This window comes from Podarcis tiliguerta (assembly GCF_965153285.1).
Source record: "Podarcis tiliguerta genome assembly, chromosome: 10".
NCBI classification, from domain to species: domain Eukaryota; kingdom Metazoa; phylum Chordata; class Lepidosauria; order Squamata; family Lacertidae; genus Podarcis; species Podarcis tiliguerta.
Window position 1 is genome coordinate 39,444,619 of NC_139543.1, and position 17,776 is coordinate 39,462,394.

General features: G+C 42.7%; 1 protein-coding gene across 4 annotated transcripts in view; it reads right to left on the minus strand.

The window, feature by feature from the left end:
- Positions 1-16,886, minus strand: part of NTN4 (netrin 4) — a 39,145-nt gene extending 22,259 nt beyond the window's left edge. Inside the window, exons 1-2 of one of the 4 annotated variants that reach the window (XM_083401041.1) lie at positions 16,789-16,886; positions 9,513-10,042 (exon numbers count right to left, since the gene is read on the minus strand). In XM_083401041.1, the coding sequence (XP_083257167.1) occupies positions 9,513-9,986 (474 nt within the window). In that variant the 5' untranslated portion in view covers positions 9,987-10,042; positions 16,789-16,886. Of the gene's footprint in view, positions 1-9,512; positions 10,043-16,091; positions 16,658-16,788 lie in introns of those variants that run through there. The other 3 variants (XM_083401040.1, XM_083401039.1, XM_083401038.1) reach the window with 3 other exon arrangements.
- Positions 16,887-17,776: the final 890 nt, after the last annotated feature.

The window sequence follows — 17,776 nt, forward strand, 5'->3', positions numbered from 1 at the left end:
GTAAAGTACATTTCCCCCACCACTAAGAAATTATTTCACATCTGTGAGTAGGAAGCAGCTTCCCATGTTAGGTTGATCTACCTCTATTCGGAGAACTTTAGCACTTGGTACATTCAATTTATTATTGGTGCTGTTGTTCATTTGCATAGCAGTATCAATATGCAAGGTGCTTTACAAGGTGCCAGCATAAAATTAACCTAAAATCATTAAATATTTTGTCAGTTGTTAACACGCTATGCCCACAACCTCCCAAATGCCAGACAGAACTATTATTAGAAACACCTTTTCTAAGTAAGTAAAATATGTAAAAGGTGCCAGGTGAGTCTCTTCTGGAAAGGAATTGACTAAATTTCAGAAATACTACTTTGTTCAATACAGATCCTCTTGGATTGGCAGAAGGGTCCTGCTGGTGGTTCTGCCAGCCTCAGAATTTCCGTGGGTGTCAGTCCAGAACAGGTCATTCTCTGTGATAGCTCCTAAGCTATGGAATACTATCCCCACAGCAAATTGTTTGTGCTGATTTTAACATTGTATTTTTATATCATAACCCAGCCTGGGACCTCATGGTGAAGAGTAGGCAAGAAACCCAATAAATAAATAATAAGGTACAGTTGCAGAAAGCACCTTCCTCCAAACAAAACTCTCAAACATTTACATAGCCTTCAGCTAAAATTTATATTTTTTCTTTGGCCTTTCCAATTTGAAATGTATGATCTTATCACAAATCTACCCTAAACATTTCTGCTAACATAAGTAAAACAATTAGTAATAAAATACTTGAAATCCATCCACCTTAATCAACCTTTTCTTGTTGCAACTATCAAAGATTTATCTGACTTGCTTGGCACAGTTTCTCTTAAATGAAATGAAAATACAAGCCTGCATATAGTATGCCTGTAGCACAAATATATTTCTTGGCAGAAGCTGCAAATAATTAACAAGACACAGGAAGTGAATATAGCTTTAAGTCGACCACTATTGCTTACAGTCCTCTTCCACTGTACAGTATCTTTGTCTGGCTATCAGATCAAGTGGTTTCTGAGTGACAAATGTCTTTGTAGTGAAAAGCGTTAACGGTATTCCATCTGCCTTTATATATCATATTTTTCGCTCTATAAGACGCACCAGACCATAAGGCGCACCTAGTTTTTGGAGGAGGAAAACGAGAAAAAAAAATTCTGAATCCCAGAAGCCAGAACAGCAAGAGGGATCTGGCTTCTGGGATAGCCTCTGGCTGTCCTGGCTTATGGGATAGCCGCGCGCAGCCTCTTCCGGGCAGTGGGATAAAGGCAGAAGCCAGGAGGGACACTTCGCTGAAGGGGCGTTGCGCAGCTCTCCCTCTCTCCGCAGCGCCTCTCCTTCCCCAAGGATTCAAACCACCCACCTTCTGATCGGCAAGCCCTAGGGTCTGTGGCTTAACCCACCAAGCCACCCGCGTCCATATGCTTACTATGCTTAATTAATGCATACACAAATTCAGTTAAGTGCTTCCTTGCCACAAATCTTAGTAGAAAGAGACAAAGTACCCACATTTAAAAGCAAAATCTTCATTTCAAATAGCACTTTAATCATGTGCCTTTCTTTTCAAAGAAATTGTGCTCCATGGGAATAGCAGTAAACACACACTACCCTGAACTATGGAGAAGCCTTTTGGTCCATCAGCAAGAAAGATGATATTTAAATACTCTCCCCTCAGGCAAGTTTCCCCCTTCCCCAAAGATTTATGTCCTTGGATTTGGCATGCCTTCACTACTTGTTGATATATGTCAGACCAACAAAGCTTGAACTTCGTCCCAAAACTAAGCCGAAGAGTGAATGAGCAGGAGAGCGAGTGAGCTGCTTTGCTTTCTTGTTCAGAGGCAAAGTCATTAGAAAAACTGGCTGACTCCCCAGAACATCCCCCACATCTCTGAGCATAGCACACAGCAGCAGAGGCTGGCAAAACGGACCTGTAGTAGCAATGGCAGCAGCAAACGTGGCACCTTAAAACCTGATATTTTTTTCAGCAACACCTTTCATAACCTAGAAGTTCACTTAAATGTTTTTGTACTGCTTTTATTTCATGTATTCTAGCTAGACACCCCTCCTATTTCCTTGTTCCTGTCGCTTGTAAAATACTGTTGCTTTATTGTTCTGGTTTTTCATTTTTAGGAAGATGTTGCTGTGGAGGGGGTTGAGTTGCCTTTTTATAACCCCATTTGTGTGCACAGTTTTGCATTGGGAATCTTCAGATTTTGTCCTGTCCTTGGATTTTTGATGAATGTTTGAGTTGAGAATGGGTACATCATCTAATCTAGTCACGTACTTGGATATCAAATAATCACTGCTTCTCTTCCACACACCTACATGGCCCATAAATTCTCGGGGTAGTAACTGTTCCAAGAGTTTTTTTATTTGCAGAAATACAACTGTACCTACTGTAACATTAAACATTCTGTGAAGAAACTCTAGGTGCTGATTTAATAGCACACCCTGGTTTAAAAATCAGTGCTATGCAGGTGATTGGAGAGTAAAGGAATAGAATGTGCAGGGCATTTAAGTGGGAGAATAGATTTCCAACAGTGTGTAAAGGAGAGCTGCGTGTTCTTAGGTAGTAATCATTGGTGTGAGAATGTGGATGTTACAAATGCACAAATGTCCCTATTTTCATATGTGAATTGACAGAAATGCACCAGGGGTCACACCCCTATATTTCAGGACAGTAGGGGCCCTATATAGAACCACAGGAAGGTAGAAATGCATATAAGAACCGTTCAGGTTGAGCCTAGATAAATAGGCTTGAAAAAGGCACACATACCAGAAGCATGCAGTACTATAGCTAGCCGGTGTCAATAGATTAATTCAGGTAACTGGTCAAAGAACCTCTTTTACTCAGCAAGTTGCATCAATATTGCCCATACTAGTTAAGCATTGGTTTTGCAGACTTGGCTGAAAGCTTTCAAAGATCGCACCATGCCCCAGGAACAGCTGTTGGTTCTCGAATATCTCACTATTCCAGTTGGAAGGTCTACATCATATCCAGAAACTTGCAATTGGAATTTCATCAAGAGTGAGGGCAGAGATCCTAATAGCTCAGTGCCCCTGGGCTAAAACAGCAAGTCATTTTGGACTATTGAGAACTTTATTGGATCTTGAAACCTGTACATCATCAGGTTAAATACCCTTTCAGAACTAGATGAGGTGTTGCAGGAATTTCAGTTTGCAGGTCAACAAGCATCACATATTTTTCCTGAGCCTTGAACTTGTTCCCAAGCAACATGTTTGTGATGAGATGTTGAGCCAAGAGTCTAACATATTGCAGCCATTAAACATTCCAAGGCACTTTCCACGAGAGTAAACCTATTATTCCCAGTGTCTTGAGCATTGGCTGAAATCCCAGTCAGTCTGGATATTTTAATTCTGCCTACCTAAGTTTCTCTTGTTTGGTGGCATTATTCTCTTGCTGCTTTTATTTATTTTATTTTTTTGGTAAACTATTCGGCAACATTATAGATTTGTATGTTGCTATCAAAGTCTGATAAGAAAAGAACCAGCATGAGTTTGACCAAATTGCGGGAGGCAGTGGATGACAGAAGTGCCTGGCGTGCTCTGGTCCATGGGGTCACGAAGAGTCGGACACGACTAAACGACCAGACAACAACAACAACAAATCAAAGTCTGAAATTGGCTGCCTTTCAGAAAAGTGGGAGTCTATAAATTGGTCAATAAAATAAAAGACTATGATCTGTTCACTACAGAGGTAAATGCATGCCAGAGAATCTACAGACATGCAACAATAGCATCTTTACCACACACACATGCCAACCCATGCTGTGAGGTTTGCAAAGGAGACCCTGTCAGTAAGACCACTGATGGGTATCACTTGCAGGGCAATGACTCATGGCTGGGCCTTCTCCTTAGTGCTTCCCAAGGTGTGGGACTCACTTCCAGTGGAGGTGTGTCTATCCCCTGCACTGAAGGTTCCCCTTGGCTTTTGACACATGGATGTCAATGGGAATTCCAGCAGCTGCCATTGTTTTGTGTATGCTTGGTTTTAGATGTTTTTAAATTATTGTATGGACTGTATGTTCACCATCCCATGGAAGAAAGGCCACTGTGGAGAACAAAATTATTGGAGAGATCTCATGTAGCATAGTGACTATGGATGTTTTGACTCATGAAATTTAAGTCTCTTATATCTATGGCATGGCTGAAATTTAGCATAGATAAAATCCAGCCTACTGTACAAGGCAAGAGTCAGATGTGCCTACTTTTGCATCTGGCCGCACCTCTCTCTGGCATATGGCCTCCATTAGGTTGTCCATGATAGAATGCAGCTCTTGGGTAGAAAAAGATTCCACATTCTGTGTACAGTGGTACCTCAGGTTACATACGCTTCAGGGTACAGACTCTGCTAACCCAAAAATAGTGCTTCAGGTTAAGAACTTTGCTTCAGGATGAGAACAGAAATCATGCTCTGGCAGCGCGGCAGCAGCAGGAAGCCCCATTAGCTAAAATGGTGCTTCAGGTTAAGAACAGTTTCAGGTTAAGAATGGACCTCCGGAATGAATTAAGTACTTAACCCGAGGTACCACTGTATAGGACTGCAGCATCAGCCTGTAGCTAAGTATATGCATGTGCAACTGACACTACTACTTTCGCTTCCTGTGTTTAATTTTTGGTTGCAAGCTCCTTGGGGTAGGAATTTGTACTCTGGAAGGCATTATGCACACTGGTGATACTATATAAATAAACAATAGGTTGGATCCATATTTTGTGAAGGTAAGAGTAGGCCCAGTGAAATCAATGGAACTGATTATGATTTTCTATTTATGTAAGTGGGTCTTCTCTAAACACAACTAAGGCTTAAATTAACTCAGTTTGTCTTCCCTCCCAAATAAAAGCCTCTTCCTCTATTTCTCAAGAACAAAAGACTTTAAAAGAAAATTGCTGGAGGGAATGAAATTAACAAAGCATAAATTTGTTGAAATGTGGTCTCTGACAAGCTTGCACTCAAACAACCTAATTGCTATTATGAAGCAATGATCTCTATACATATCGTGAAATAGCTGGTACATACACCTAAGTGCCTAAGGCTACATCCCTACACCTATTTATGAGCACTGGGCCACAATCAACTTAATGGGACTTATTTCTGGATAGACATGGATAGGATTGCACTTTTAGTCTGCAGTCCTTTATGTATGAGAGTATGCCCCATAAAGAGGGCTGATCGCCGAAGAATTGATGCTTTTGAATTATGGTGCTGGAGGAGACTCTTGAGAGTCCCATGGACTGCAAGAAGATCAAACGTATCCATTCTGAAGGAAATCAGCCCTGAGTGCTCACTGGAAGGACAGATCATGAAGCTGAGGCTCCAATACTTTGGCCACCTCATGAGAAGAGAAGACTCCCTGGAAAAGACCCTGATGTTGGGAAAGATTGAGGGCACAAGGAGAAGGGGACAACAGAGGACGAGATGGTTAGACAGTGTTCTCGAAGTTAGTAACATGAGTTTGACCAAACTGCGGGAGGCAATGGAAGACAGGAGTGCCTGGCGTGCTCTGGTCCATGGGGTCACGAAGAGTCGGACACGACTAAACGACTAAACAACAACAATGCCTCATTGACTCAATGTGACTACTTCAGAGTAGACTCATTTAGGACTGTACTGTTAAGGAGAATATGATATGCATTAATAATTTTTTTGCAGTTCTCAAAGGAAAAGATGATATGGCTTCCTTCTTGCTTGGTCTACCCCAGGGGTCAGCAACCTAAGGCCCATAGGCCACAAGCAGCCCATGGGGGTCGTTTAATTGGCCCATGGACCCCTTCCACCCACTCAGTTGGCTCCCGTGCGCCGCGCTAAACTGGTACGGAGCAGAGCCAATGGGAAGCAGCCAATGGGAAGCTGCACACACCTCCTCTGCACTGGAAGGAGCGCCGGAAAGGGCGTTGGCGCATGCATGCATGCATGTGCACATGCACTCCGGCCCACCGCAGCATCTGCAGGATCGTGAACTGGCCCAAGCCACAAAAACTTTGCCAACCCCTGGTCTACCCTTTCCATGAATGAAAAGCTTGCTTTGGCTTTTTTATAATCACTGCACCTAAAACATAAAACCAGATAATCTTCCCCTTGAGCTGTGGCCACTCAACTTTTTAATGGCACAAGCAGGAAAATGGCACTTTCAGCACTGGGATCTACAATCAAAAGCAATTCATTCATGTCACTTTATGACTTCACAAGAATACAGGAGATACCTTCAAAAGATCTGGTTCAGCCTCTGTGACTAGTTTAATTCATTCAGATTATGTCTGCATTTTCAATTTCTGCTGCTCTGATGTGACAGGAAACAGAAAGAGGGTTAAGAAGTACTTTATACCTAAAAAATAGGCTGTGAAGCAAGTTCAGATTTCCATTATATGAATGCACCTCTATATCTCTATGTTATAAGGATCCCCCAACTTAAAGCCTTGGTGTGATCCAGTCAGTTCAGGGTTGCTTTACCAACTTGTGCAAAAATGCCAAAATAGGCAAGCTGTTGTAGTATATAGGTAGTATAATTTAGAATGTTACAAGTTTCTGCAACTTTGGCAAGCCTTCTGAATTTCCCTGTCAGCAGCAACATGATTCAAGCAATCAACCTTCCCCAAAATATAGTTAACCAATAAGGAACTTTATTGTGCATTCCAGTCATTTCCACACAAAAACTTTACTTGCATAGAACTTGCAAAAGGTGATTAAATAATTATACTCTCTTTTTATCTATGTTTCAGAATGAGGAAAATGTGTTTAGCTATTAATTTTCCTTTGACAGATGGGAAAGATGAAGTCTTTAATTTTTGTATTGCTTGCAGTCTAATAACACTCAAACTTTTAATATGTGCCTAATGCTTTGGTCCCTAATCCCCTTTAATTTATTGCAAAAATAATAAACAGCTACTCTATATCCCAGATATGATTCTCTTTCTTCTTACTTTTATACCTAATGGCCTATGTTTCTGAGCCTTATAACTGTGTAAAGGTATACACACCCATATAACTGTAACCAGGGGAAAGTGGTTCTGCGTTTGGATTTATATGCAGCATAAATACATGCCTTGCTGTTACTGCCTAAAACCAACCTTAGTTATTTGTTAAAGATTTATTATTATTATTATTATTATTATTATTATTATTATTATTATTATTATTATCATTATTATTAAAACTGTGATTTAATGCTTATATATTGCCAACACTTTGCTAGACATGAAATGAACAGAGTATACCAGTGCATGAGACCATTTTTAGCTGGACAGTTCGTGATAACTGTGCATTTTAAACTGGAATGAATGACTGTTTCCAGATGTCTGAAATTAGGTACTACTATGAGTCGGAGTACGTCCTCCATAACTCAAAACAGCTCAATAACCTCTTGTGTTGTTTAATGTGAGGTACATGTTACTATTGGCAGTTACAAGTAATTGCTTGAATGTAGCTGGCTGTAATAAATTAAATGTGATGTTTGCAAAATCTGCAGTCCTGCCATCTGGTCACCAGAAAGCTTCTGGTACTACTTTGCAAATAAATACAAGTAGTGTTAAAATGCAGGGTGCTTTAATATGTAATCTGTGTGATCTCCAAGCCCCCTGCACTCAACACTTCCTGAAAACTTGAAATAATGTTGACATCTTAAATGAACAACTTTCTGTAACAGTTTGTGGTGTGGCTTATGCACATTAGGCAGGATGAGGTTTGTCTTAAACATGCTGGCAGATCACAACACTATGTCACCATTGCAATACCCTTGCACTGGCACAAGTTTGAAGTGGCGGAACAGACACCTGTGGTCATGGAGGAGTGGAAATTAGTCAGAATCCTATGTTCCCTCAGGGCAGGGGTCAGTCCCAACAATGCAAGATTGGCATAATGCTGTGCAGCAAAGGAGAGTGGCATAACTTTAAACACTCCAAACAGAGATCCCCAGGTGACTGCCCATGGCTTCCCTCTTTTCCTCCACAGTCACAATGGAGGAAAGGATTTCAACAAAGTCTGGAGCCAATTATTCTAGAGGACCCAGCAAGTGAGCAAGATTTTTGATAACAAGGTGTACAAGTCGGGATTCCGTCTCCCATATCCATGAACACATAACTAGGAACACTGAAGTTGGGATTTTTATGATGGGCAACTTACACAAAGGGAGCACTTTGCCCAAACAATGAACACCAACAACCAAGGAGAAGCAGTCAATTGACTAAATTTATAAACAAATAATATGTCTAATTCCCAACTTCTCACCATTGTACAGATACTGTATCAGCACCCACCAGGTGCCACCACCCAGAGGATCCTGAACTCCACACACGCAACTGGGGCTGCAAGGACAAAGGTAAGCAATGGAGATGGCTCATCAGGGAGGGGGAGAACATGCTTCAAAGTAGTTCCTTTGCACCCCCATTCCTAGCACCAAGGAAAAAGGTGTGTGTGTGTGTGTGTGTGTGTGTGTGTATTACTCAGAACACCTATAGCCATATAGTGCTTCCCACTCTCATCCCTTGTGCTGATGGGAAACAGTACATATGTGTAATAACTCTATCCTTCTTAGCAGGTGAGACCTGTATGTATTCCCCTCACAAGGGGCAGGCTGCATTCTCAGAAAGGGTGGTTTCTGTTGGCCACAATCCAAAAATATACTGGAAAACATAACACTATATTCCATCTGTATCTATATCCACTGCTGTCCAAACACTTATGGCCCATGACACAGACATTTCTTGCACACAGAAGAAACAGTAACTGTAGACAGCATTAGAAACATAAAAATAATCCTCCTTAATGAGGCCAAAGGCCAGCACTTTTTTCCTACAGTGGCCAACCAGATGCCAATGGGAAGCCATATGCAGGACATGAGTTTAATGGTACTTCCTTGCTCATGTTCCTCAGCAACTGATATCTAGAAACATGCTGCCTCTGATCTTCGAAGTTGTACACAGTGTTCATTAGTTAGTAGCCTTATCCTCAATGAATTTGTCTAATCTTTTCAAGCCATCCATGGCCATCACTACACCTCATGGTAGTTTAACTATGCACCTTGTGAAGAAACTGTGGTTTCTGAAACTGACTTGGGAAATAAACCATAGTTAATGGTTAACCACAGTTCCCACTTTGGATGGCACAGAATGCTGTGGTTAACTAAAATGCAGGAGTGAAAGCTTCCAAACACCTCCTCTCAGCTGCACAAGAAGGGGGGAGTGTACAAGTCCAAAGATAATTGTGGTTTGTGCGCATCATGCTCAAACTAAATCATGATTTAGTGCTGGAAGGAGGAGCCTGTGGTTCTCAAGATGTTGTTGGACTACAACTCCCATCAGCCCCAGCCAACATAGCCAATGGGCAGGGATGATACAAACTGTAGTCCAACTGCATCTGGAAGGCCACTGGTTTAGTGTGGCATGCAAATATCATGAAAAAACTAAAGTCAAGAGTCAAAATAAATCTAGAGTCAATTTTCAGTTGTTTGTAGTTTTTGATATCTTAATTAACTCACCTCTCCTCCAGTGCAGGGGAAGTGACTGGAGTATCTAGAAGTGCAAATTGCTCCTTTCTTGGCTACATCATCATCCAGCCCAAAGGCTGCTGAGCAGTTAGTGGAAAAATATTTGTAAGGTTTCCATGTTTTCCCAAAATCCTGAGATCGCTCCAAGACCATGGCTGCTGGTCTTGGTGACTTGAACACCATGATTAAGTGAGTGAAATAAAACTCAGTTTCCAAGTTCAGTTGGATCTTCTCCCTGTTCACCCCCTGTGCTGATTGCCACCATGTGTATGGCAGCCGAAAGGGTGAGTCAACCATGGCAGAGGGGGAGTGAGCCAGATGGGCATGCTTGGAGTTGCATTTGCTACACTTAGGCTGCTTGCATATGAAGTCTGCATTCTCACTGTAGGAACAGTAAAACTCTGTGGCGTTGTCCCCACACTTTGTATCTGTCCACAACTTACGCCCGTATCCTAAATTTCCCATTCGAGGATTGCACGCTTTCTCACAGTGGGATCCAGCTTCAACAACACTGCTCAGTCCTATGTAGGAAAAAGTGTGATAATTAAAAACTAAGTTAGCATAAATTATTATCAACCAACTGTACCTAATACATAATTAAAATTCTGACTTTGCAATAAAACAAGAAGGCACAGTTAAATTTTTACTGGACCCACAAAGGATATAAGACCTTAGGCAAGCTTTTATATTCAGAGCCTCAGGACAAAGCAAAGGCACACCTTGTATCTGTATTATAGGGATAATGATACTGGCCTATTTGACAGCACTGCTTTAAGGATTACTGAACTATTTTATGTGAAACACTTTGAACACTTGAAAGGTGCTATATAATGTGCTATTGACTGTCTGCAAAGGCCTTGGACCAAACTATTCAGTGCAACTATTTAGCGGCTCTTTGTAAACAGAAATATTGAAGAATTGTCCCACCTTCCCCCTGCTCCTCAATAACTCACGGTATTTAGTTCTAGGACCTTAATACTCCATGCCTTAGGCAGTTTGTCTTCAAAAGAGGCTCATAGATGCATGGTGTTGTTTTGTAATTGAATAAGCATGGATCATTTAAGAGAAAACACACAAGTGAGTAAACATACTGGGAGTAAGGCGCTACCCTACACCAAGCACTCAGACTCTGAATAGTTTAAAAATCATGGAGGTGTAAGAGGCCTCAGCCAAATACATACTTCCCTCAGGAATATATTCACAGGTGGATCTTACCCAGAAGTAGAACCGTTTATTATAAAGGGGCAGCCCAAGGGAATCCTGAGACACAGCCCAAGGACATATGTTCTGGTGGAACATGCAAGACCCAGTGCAAAAGAAGGTGGGATAGACCTAAGGAGAGCTATTATTTAGTATTCACTGAATGCTAAATCTCAGGGTACGTATTTCTTTTATGCCCCTTCTTTGAGATTTGGTTTTTTGTTTTGATGCTATGTATTAGGCTATGCTATGTATCTTGTTTTATTTGTTCTTCATATCATTTAAGATTTCATGCTAATGTTCTGTCTTGGTTTCATTCCCATTTCTCAAGGCACTCTTTTTCAGGTTCTCTTTTCTGGTTCTTTTATTTCCTCCTTTGATCTTGGTTCAGCTCTCAATACTTGTCACTTTTTAGCCATTCTCCATCAGTTTAATATTGACTATAATTTTAATGCATATCTTCCTACTCCATATATTTTCACTCATTTTTTCAAATTGTTTTCCCCATTGAAGTTCACTTTCTTGAATTAAGCTTCTTCCATGCCTCCTGCTGGGACGCAGGTGGCACTGTGGGTTAGACCAGAGAGCCTAGGACTTGCGGTTCTAGGTCAGAAGGTCGGCGTTTCGAATCCCCGCGATGGGGTGAGCTCCCATTGCTCGGTCCCTGCTCCTGCCAACCTAGCAGTTCGAAAGCACGTCAAAGTGCAAGTAGATACGGTAAATAGGTACCGCTCCGGTGGGAAGGTAAACAGTGTGCTGCTCTGGTTCACCAGAAGCGGCTTAGTCATGCTGACCACATGATCCAGAAGCTGTACGCTGGCTCCCTCGGCCAATAAAGCGAGATGAGCGCTGCAACCCCAGAGTCGGTCACGACTGGACCTAATGGTCAGGGGTCCCTTTACCCTTTACCTTTTATGCCTCCTGCTGTTCATCTTTTTCTCTGTTGCTAGGCTGTGAAGTAATCACTCCTTCTTCTCTGGTACACAGATTATAGATAGAGGTGGCCAACCTTCTGGGGCCCACATGCTAGTGGTGGATGTGCCCAAAAGTGAGTCTAGCCACTCCACACTTGCACACAAGGGTGCCAACTTGAATAAAATATTTGGGGGGGTATGCCCCGCCTCATATAATTGATCACATGACATGGCGCATGCACACCATTTGAATGGCAATGCTCATCAACTTGTGGGGGTTTCACAAGTTTTGTTGGGAGGGCTGAAGGGACCTCAGCCCCTAGGAGTTGGCTCCATTGCTTGCACACTCACTTGTATACACACACACAGCACATAAAGGCACATAGCTGCCGCCCCTATCTGAGCAGATCCATTGATGAGGTTATCATTCCCTCTCCGCTCATCCAATTATCAATCTGATGACCAGATTTGCAATCTGATTTGCATCCTCATTACAGTTCTGAACTACTCTGCCCACTGCCATGTTGTGCCTACTTTTTACAAAAACCTTTTTGCTGTTGTTGCAAAATCCAGTGGTGTCTTTGAGAGCCATAAAAAACATTGCTTGGAGACCAGCAGCCACGCTTGGTCTGTGCTTTTATTCCATTATTCACATCACTACTACTTCTTGTAATATCATCTGCTTATTCTCTAGGCTATACTATGGTTATTTCCTTACTTTTCCTTCTCTTGTAATGTCCTTCTTTCTTGTTTCTATCTTCAGCCTCTATTCTTAAGTCTGCTGCTCTGCTTGTTTATTCTGCTTTTCATTTTGATCATGTCACTCTCATTCTTTTGCCTCTCCATTGCCTTTATTTTCTTCAGCATATTCATTTACAGCTTATTTTGGTTTACAAATGTTTACATTCTACTGCTCTGGTATATCTTTTCTTTTTTTTGGTATAGCTTTTCTTTTTTTTTTAATACATACCGTCACCGATATTTGCTTCATCCCACTGGTTCCCTCTTCTTCAGATGTTCCTTTTCAGTTTATTCTTTTGATCTACAAACCTAAGCTTTTTTTGGGGGGGGGGGTGTTATTTCCTTTCCTCTTTCAGTTCTTTTTCTTTGGATTCCCTTCCTTGTGACATTACAATGGACCAACTATTTCCTCTATTTGTACATTTGCAGAGGTTTTCCCCCTCTAACTTAATGTGTTGCTTTCACCTTGTGACTCTTGTCCTTTGCAGTATGCAGTGAGCTCATTTGAAATATATGAGACTTCTAAGTAAACATGTTTAGGATCTGGATAATAAAAAAGAGTATTTTTAGGCTACAGAGTAAGCTCAAATGTATAATGCACACTTCTGCCAACAAAAGTAAATAAATACAACTGTAAAAGTCACATAGTAACACTGAGTCCTTTTCAAAGTGCTGTACAAACATTAACTAATCTGCACAGCTCCCCTGAGAAGTAAGGAAGCAAGTATTATTATAATGTGTCTTATCAGCTAGGCCAAGATGGATTGGCTTGATTTACATGCTGGCTGCTAAGATTTTTCAGTCTCATTATGCAATGTAGTCAAGTTACCTGGTGAATGTTTACTGCAGCAATTTTCTCCATTATGCTTCTACTACTGACATGAGAAAAGTGCTTTGAGTTTATTTTTTAAAACAACAACAACAACAACAACACTCATGCATATTCATGAATCTGAACAGGTACTATACACTGTGCATCTGGGATACAACTTAACTTTCTGAGAAACTTGCTGAGCCAAATATCTAGCTCATGAAGTGGGAAATTACAGTTTGAAAATGTGCTGGATTAGTCTGACAGCTCTGCTTTAATTATACTGAAATCTTCCAAAAATGATGAATCATCTTCTCATACTATCAGGAAAATATAATATTTTCCAAGTCTAAATATATTCCCATTTATTTCTGGTTTTTTTTAGTTTCCTAATTGGTGGTGGGTTTCACTGCAGAGGAGTCAAGGAGAAAACTGCATGTGGAGGCAATTTAAAACTAACTTAACACTATTTTCTACGAAATTTTACAATGTAGTTTTGTAAAAAGTAGTCCAAGTAAGAAAATAATAATTAAAGACATAGATAACTTCCGTCCATGTTGTGTGACATTTTTCTGTAAAGTACTATCTGTCACTAGAACTTTGCAAAATGAAAATAAGCTTAGATACTAGAAAATAAGTATTTTTACACTGTCAACCATGAGATCATTAAAGGCATTTTGTGTCCTGTGCTCTTTGCCTCTCTTTCTCTTAATATTTATAGTTAACTGCACACTACCTCCCAGCCAATGTTAGTACACATGCCACTGAACAAAAATCTGTAGTAATGGACAAGAGTATACAAGGTACGGCATGACTCACCTGTAAAACATTCAGAGCTAAATCATATGTTTCCTGTTGCAGCATTTTTCAGCCAAAATATACTTTCCTCCTTTATTTCTCATTATCCATTTTACAAATTGATGGTATGACACTCAAATTAAAATATAACAAATTCAAAAATAAAATACTTGACTGTAAACGTTACTTTAATAATATGCATAATCAGGCATTTCAGGCTAAAGAAACACCTATGAAATAGGCATATCTCCTCATCACTGGCTTCTATGAATGTTTTACTAGATAACAGAAATATCATGTAATGCACACTATCCCTATCCTTTCGGTCTCTGGAAGTGAACTCTCTCTCTACATTGACAATAGCTGAAACTAGATTATTTGGTGGTTAATAGATCTAAGTAAAAAAAAAAATTCAAATAGTGAAAAAAGCAGTCCCACCTATTTAAAACCAGGCTAGGTTATCCTAAGGCCAATCAACACCCATTCCTGCCATAGAAGTGTGAATGAATGTTACCTTTCTGCTTTTTATCTCATCTTCTCCTTGCTCTAGGCCCATTCACATTAGGGAATGTGCCGATTTTTGTCAGAAGGACAGTGATGCAGACACCATAGGATGACATTTCCTTGCGAGGATCAGTCCAGTCCAGGTGTTTATCTCTTTGTAGAATCTGTGAGCTCCCCCCCCCCACATCACATAAACAATAGTAGCAATCAGTTGAGAAAGAATGTATGTGTTCAGCTTTACCCTCAGAGTGAGATGCCAATAAATGATAGTGAAATAAACTGCAGGTGGAAATGCTGGTGCATAGTTTTCCTCTGCAGCATGTTATCTGGTCCTTGTCCTGTCTAGTTCTGATAGGGGGGAAATAGATCAAAGCAATGTGGCTGCACAAAAGTTGCTTTCTTAACTTTGTCTCATTCTTGAAACTGTTAAGAAACAATTCACATGATTTCTAGGGGCAAACCAGTGGCATTTAACTTTTGTGACTAGATATGGGTGCAAAAGCACAAGTTGTTCATAGATGGTTTCATGGGTGTAGCCAGGATTTATTTGGGGGGGGCAGGCTTTATTTTAGGGGTAGCAGAACCGAGTTATCTGCAACAGAATTTGTCACTTAGGGTTTTTTAAAAATTTACTTGATGGGGGGGCAGCTTACCCCCCCCCATGCACGCACCCCCCCCCCCGCAATGCCCATGGATGCTTTCAATTCAATACCATTTTTATACACAAGACCATCAGGGAACAGGTTCACATCCGCATCCACAAACCATGCTACCTACTGGTACATTTGCCTTGAATCCTTGAGCAGCTGATTTACCAAACAAAATGGGAAATCGTTTATAATAGATACCAACTATTATTTATCATAGCTTGTACTGACTTGTGTTAGATGTATAAGGCAAATGCCCATTGCACCAGACTTTACCATTTCCCCCCCTAATCTGGAAGGAAAAATACAAAGTCTATAATTGCTTTTTAGGATAGCTCTATGTTTTTTGTTTTTAAATTTCCATTCCTCAAGATGACGCTTTCTGAGCCAAGCGCTGAAAATGTTCGGGATTTGGTGTCTGTGTGTTTGTGTGCAATATGTGTTAATTAGCTCGTGGGATGAACCAGCCTGGCTTTCAGCCTCTCTTGCACCGCTCTTGACTTTTTAACACTTTCTTCTGAAGTTAAGGAAGAGCCATCAACTGTTTGAAAAGCGAATGTTATCTCATTTACCTTGGAGGCATTTGAAAGAGGAGGTGAGGAGACAAGCGCTCCTGATCCGAGTTAAGACTAGGAGCCCTATTTCTCTCTCGCAGGCAACAAGAGGCGCTTCTTGGGTTACTGACAGGCGTTCCAACCCTGCAGCTTTGTTCGAGGCGAGCGAAGTGTGTGTGTGAGAGAGAGAGAGGGGGGGGAGGGAGAGAGAGAAGCAACTCCAGGCTTTAACTTGCACGTTAACTTTTGTCTTCGGGATCAGCTCTTCAGAACAAATCCTATTCTACCACCTGCAGGCCTGCTAATCATAATAACTGGAGAAGAGAAAAAGGATGCGAGCGAAAAGGATTCCCATGCACGCGAGCGATGGCGCGCGCGCACCGCACGAGAGAGAGACCAACCTGCAGCCAGGGCAGAGGCGCCTAGCAGCACCAGGTGCCAGAGCGGGCTCCCCATGGCGGACGCGCATGGAGTCCAGGCTCGAAGGCTGCCCGGCGCTGCGCCTTGCATCTCCCGGCCCCTAAGGGCAGCGGCCAGGCTCCATCGCCGCGAGCTCCCGCGGGGCTGCTGCTCCAGCCGGAGGACCTTTGGAGCCGAGCCGAGCTGCGCGTCCTGCCGCGGGCATCTCTCGCGCGCCTTGCCGTCGCCCAGGAGCCGCGCTGCCGAGTCCCTCTCAACGCCTCTCGCCTCCGCCTCCTCCGCCAAGCCCGGGAGCTGCGGCCAGGTGCATTGGGAAGAGGCGCCGGCCCTGCTCTCCCGCCGCTCCCGGCTTGTCTCCTTGTCCCCGATGACAGCCCTGAGAGGGGAGTGGCGGCGGCGGCGGCGGGTCATAGTACTGCAGCGGCAGAAGAAGGAAGGGCCGGGCTGCTCCCCTCCCCACCCCCCTGAGGGAGAGGCGGCGGCGGTGGCCCGCCCCTTCGTGCCCCCCACCTCGCCGCCCTTCAGCCTCCCTCTCGAGCTGGCAAGAACCACAGCCACCCTCGTCTCCCTCAGGGAGGGGAAAGGAGCAACAACCTGGCGGCGGCGGCGGCGCCCCCCCCCCCCCCGCCAGCCAGCCTTCCCATCTCTCAGCATTCCTCAAAACCATTGACTTTTTACCGCTGCTCCATCGCGCCACGCGAAGGTGCCTCAGCCTGACAGACGGAGACAGCTCGGGAGAAGAAGAATCAGGCAGTCTCTCCCGCCTCGCTGCTTCCCAGCCCCCCCCCCAGCTCAGCATTCTCTTCCCGCTTCAGCTCCCCCACAACCCAGCCTGGGTGACTGACCTTCCTTGTCCCCAAATCAAGTGGGTGGCACTGCCGCCCTCTTCCCTGAAGGCATTCTTGTCCCATCCCCCGTCCCCACACATTTCTACCTGGGTTGCCCTCCTCTCTCCCTGTCTCTGATAGCACACCACTTGCCATAGATACTGGTAATACCGACTACACACCAGAGAACCACACCCCTCATCCATGTTCCAGATGGTCCACCTGACAAACTCCTCTGATCTGTTGTCCTTTCTCCTTCCGCTATACCTCTTTCTATCTCTCCCCCCCCCCCCAATCCTGCTACAAGAGTATTTCAAAATCATCCAATTAACTGTTACAACTTTTATCTTTGGCCATTTCACCCCCTCAGTCCCAGCATCTCTCCTCTTAGCTCCAGTGCTCCCCCCCCAGGGGGTACTCAGAGATATGCAGCACCAGCGCACCTCTTTTTGTTGTTCTTAGAAAGTGTGGCACTTGCTCTAACAACTTCATGGTGAGTACCCGGACCTAATTTTCGAGAAAAAGCACTGTGCTCATCTCTCAGATATCTGAAATCACAGAATTTGAAGATACACAACATGTACCAAGGTATCTACTCTGTAACAACTGGTAGAATACATTTCTTTTGCTTGCTGAGAAAGCTGTTGGTGGCAAGGGGAAAAATAGGCATATAAAAAGAATTCCTGGGTGCCAAGATTCAGGGTAGGGGCAAGTACCCTAAAATATGCCATTGTGAGTTCCAAAGTTACCCTCTTCTCCCAGCATAGAAAAATATCACATGTTTGTGAAGTTAAAAATGGTTATTGTACTTACAAACTCTCCAAAGGTCAGATTCATGC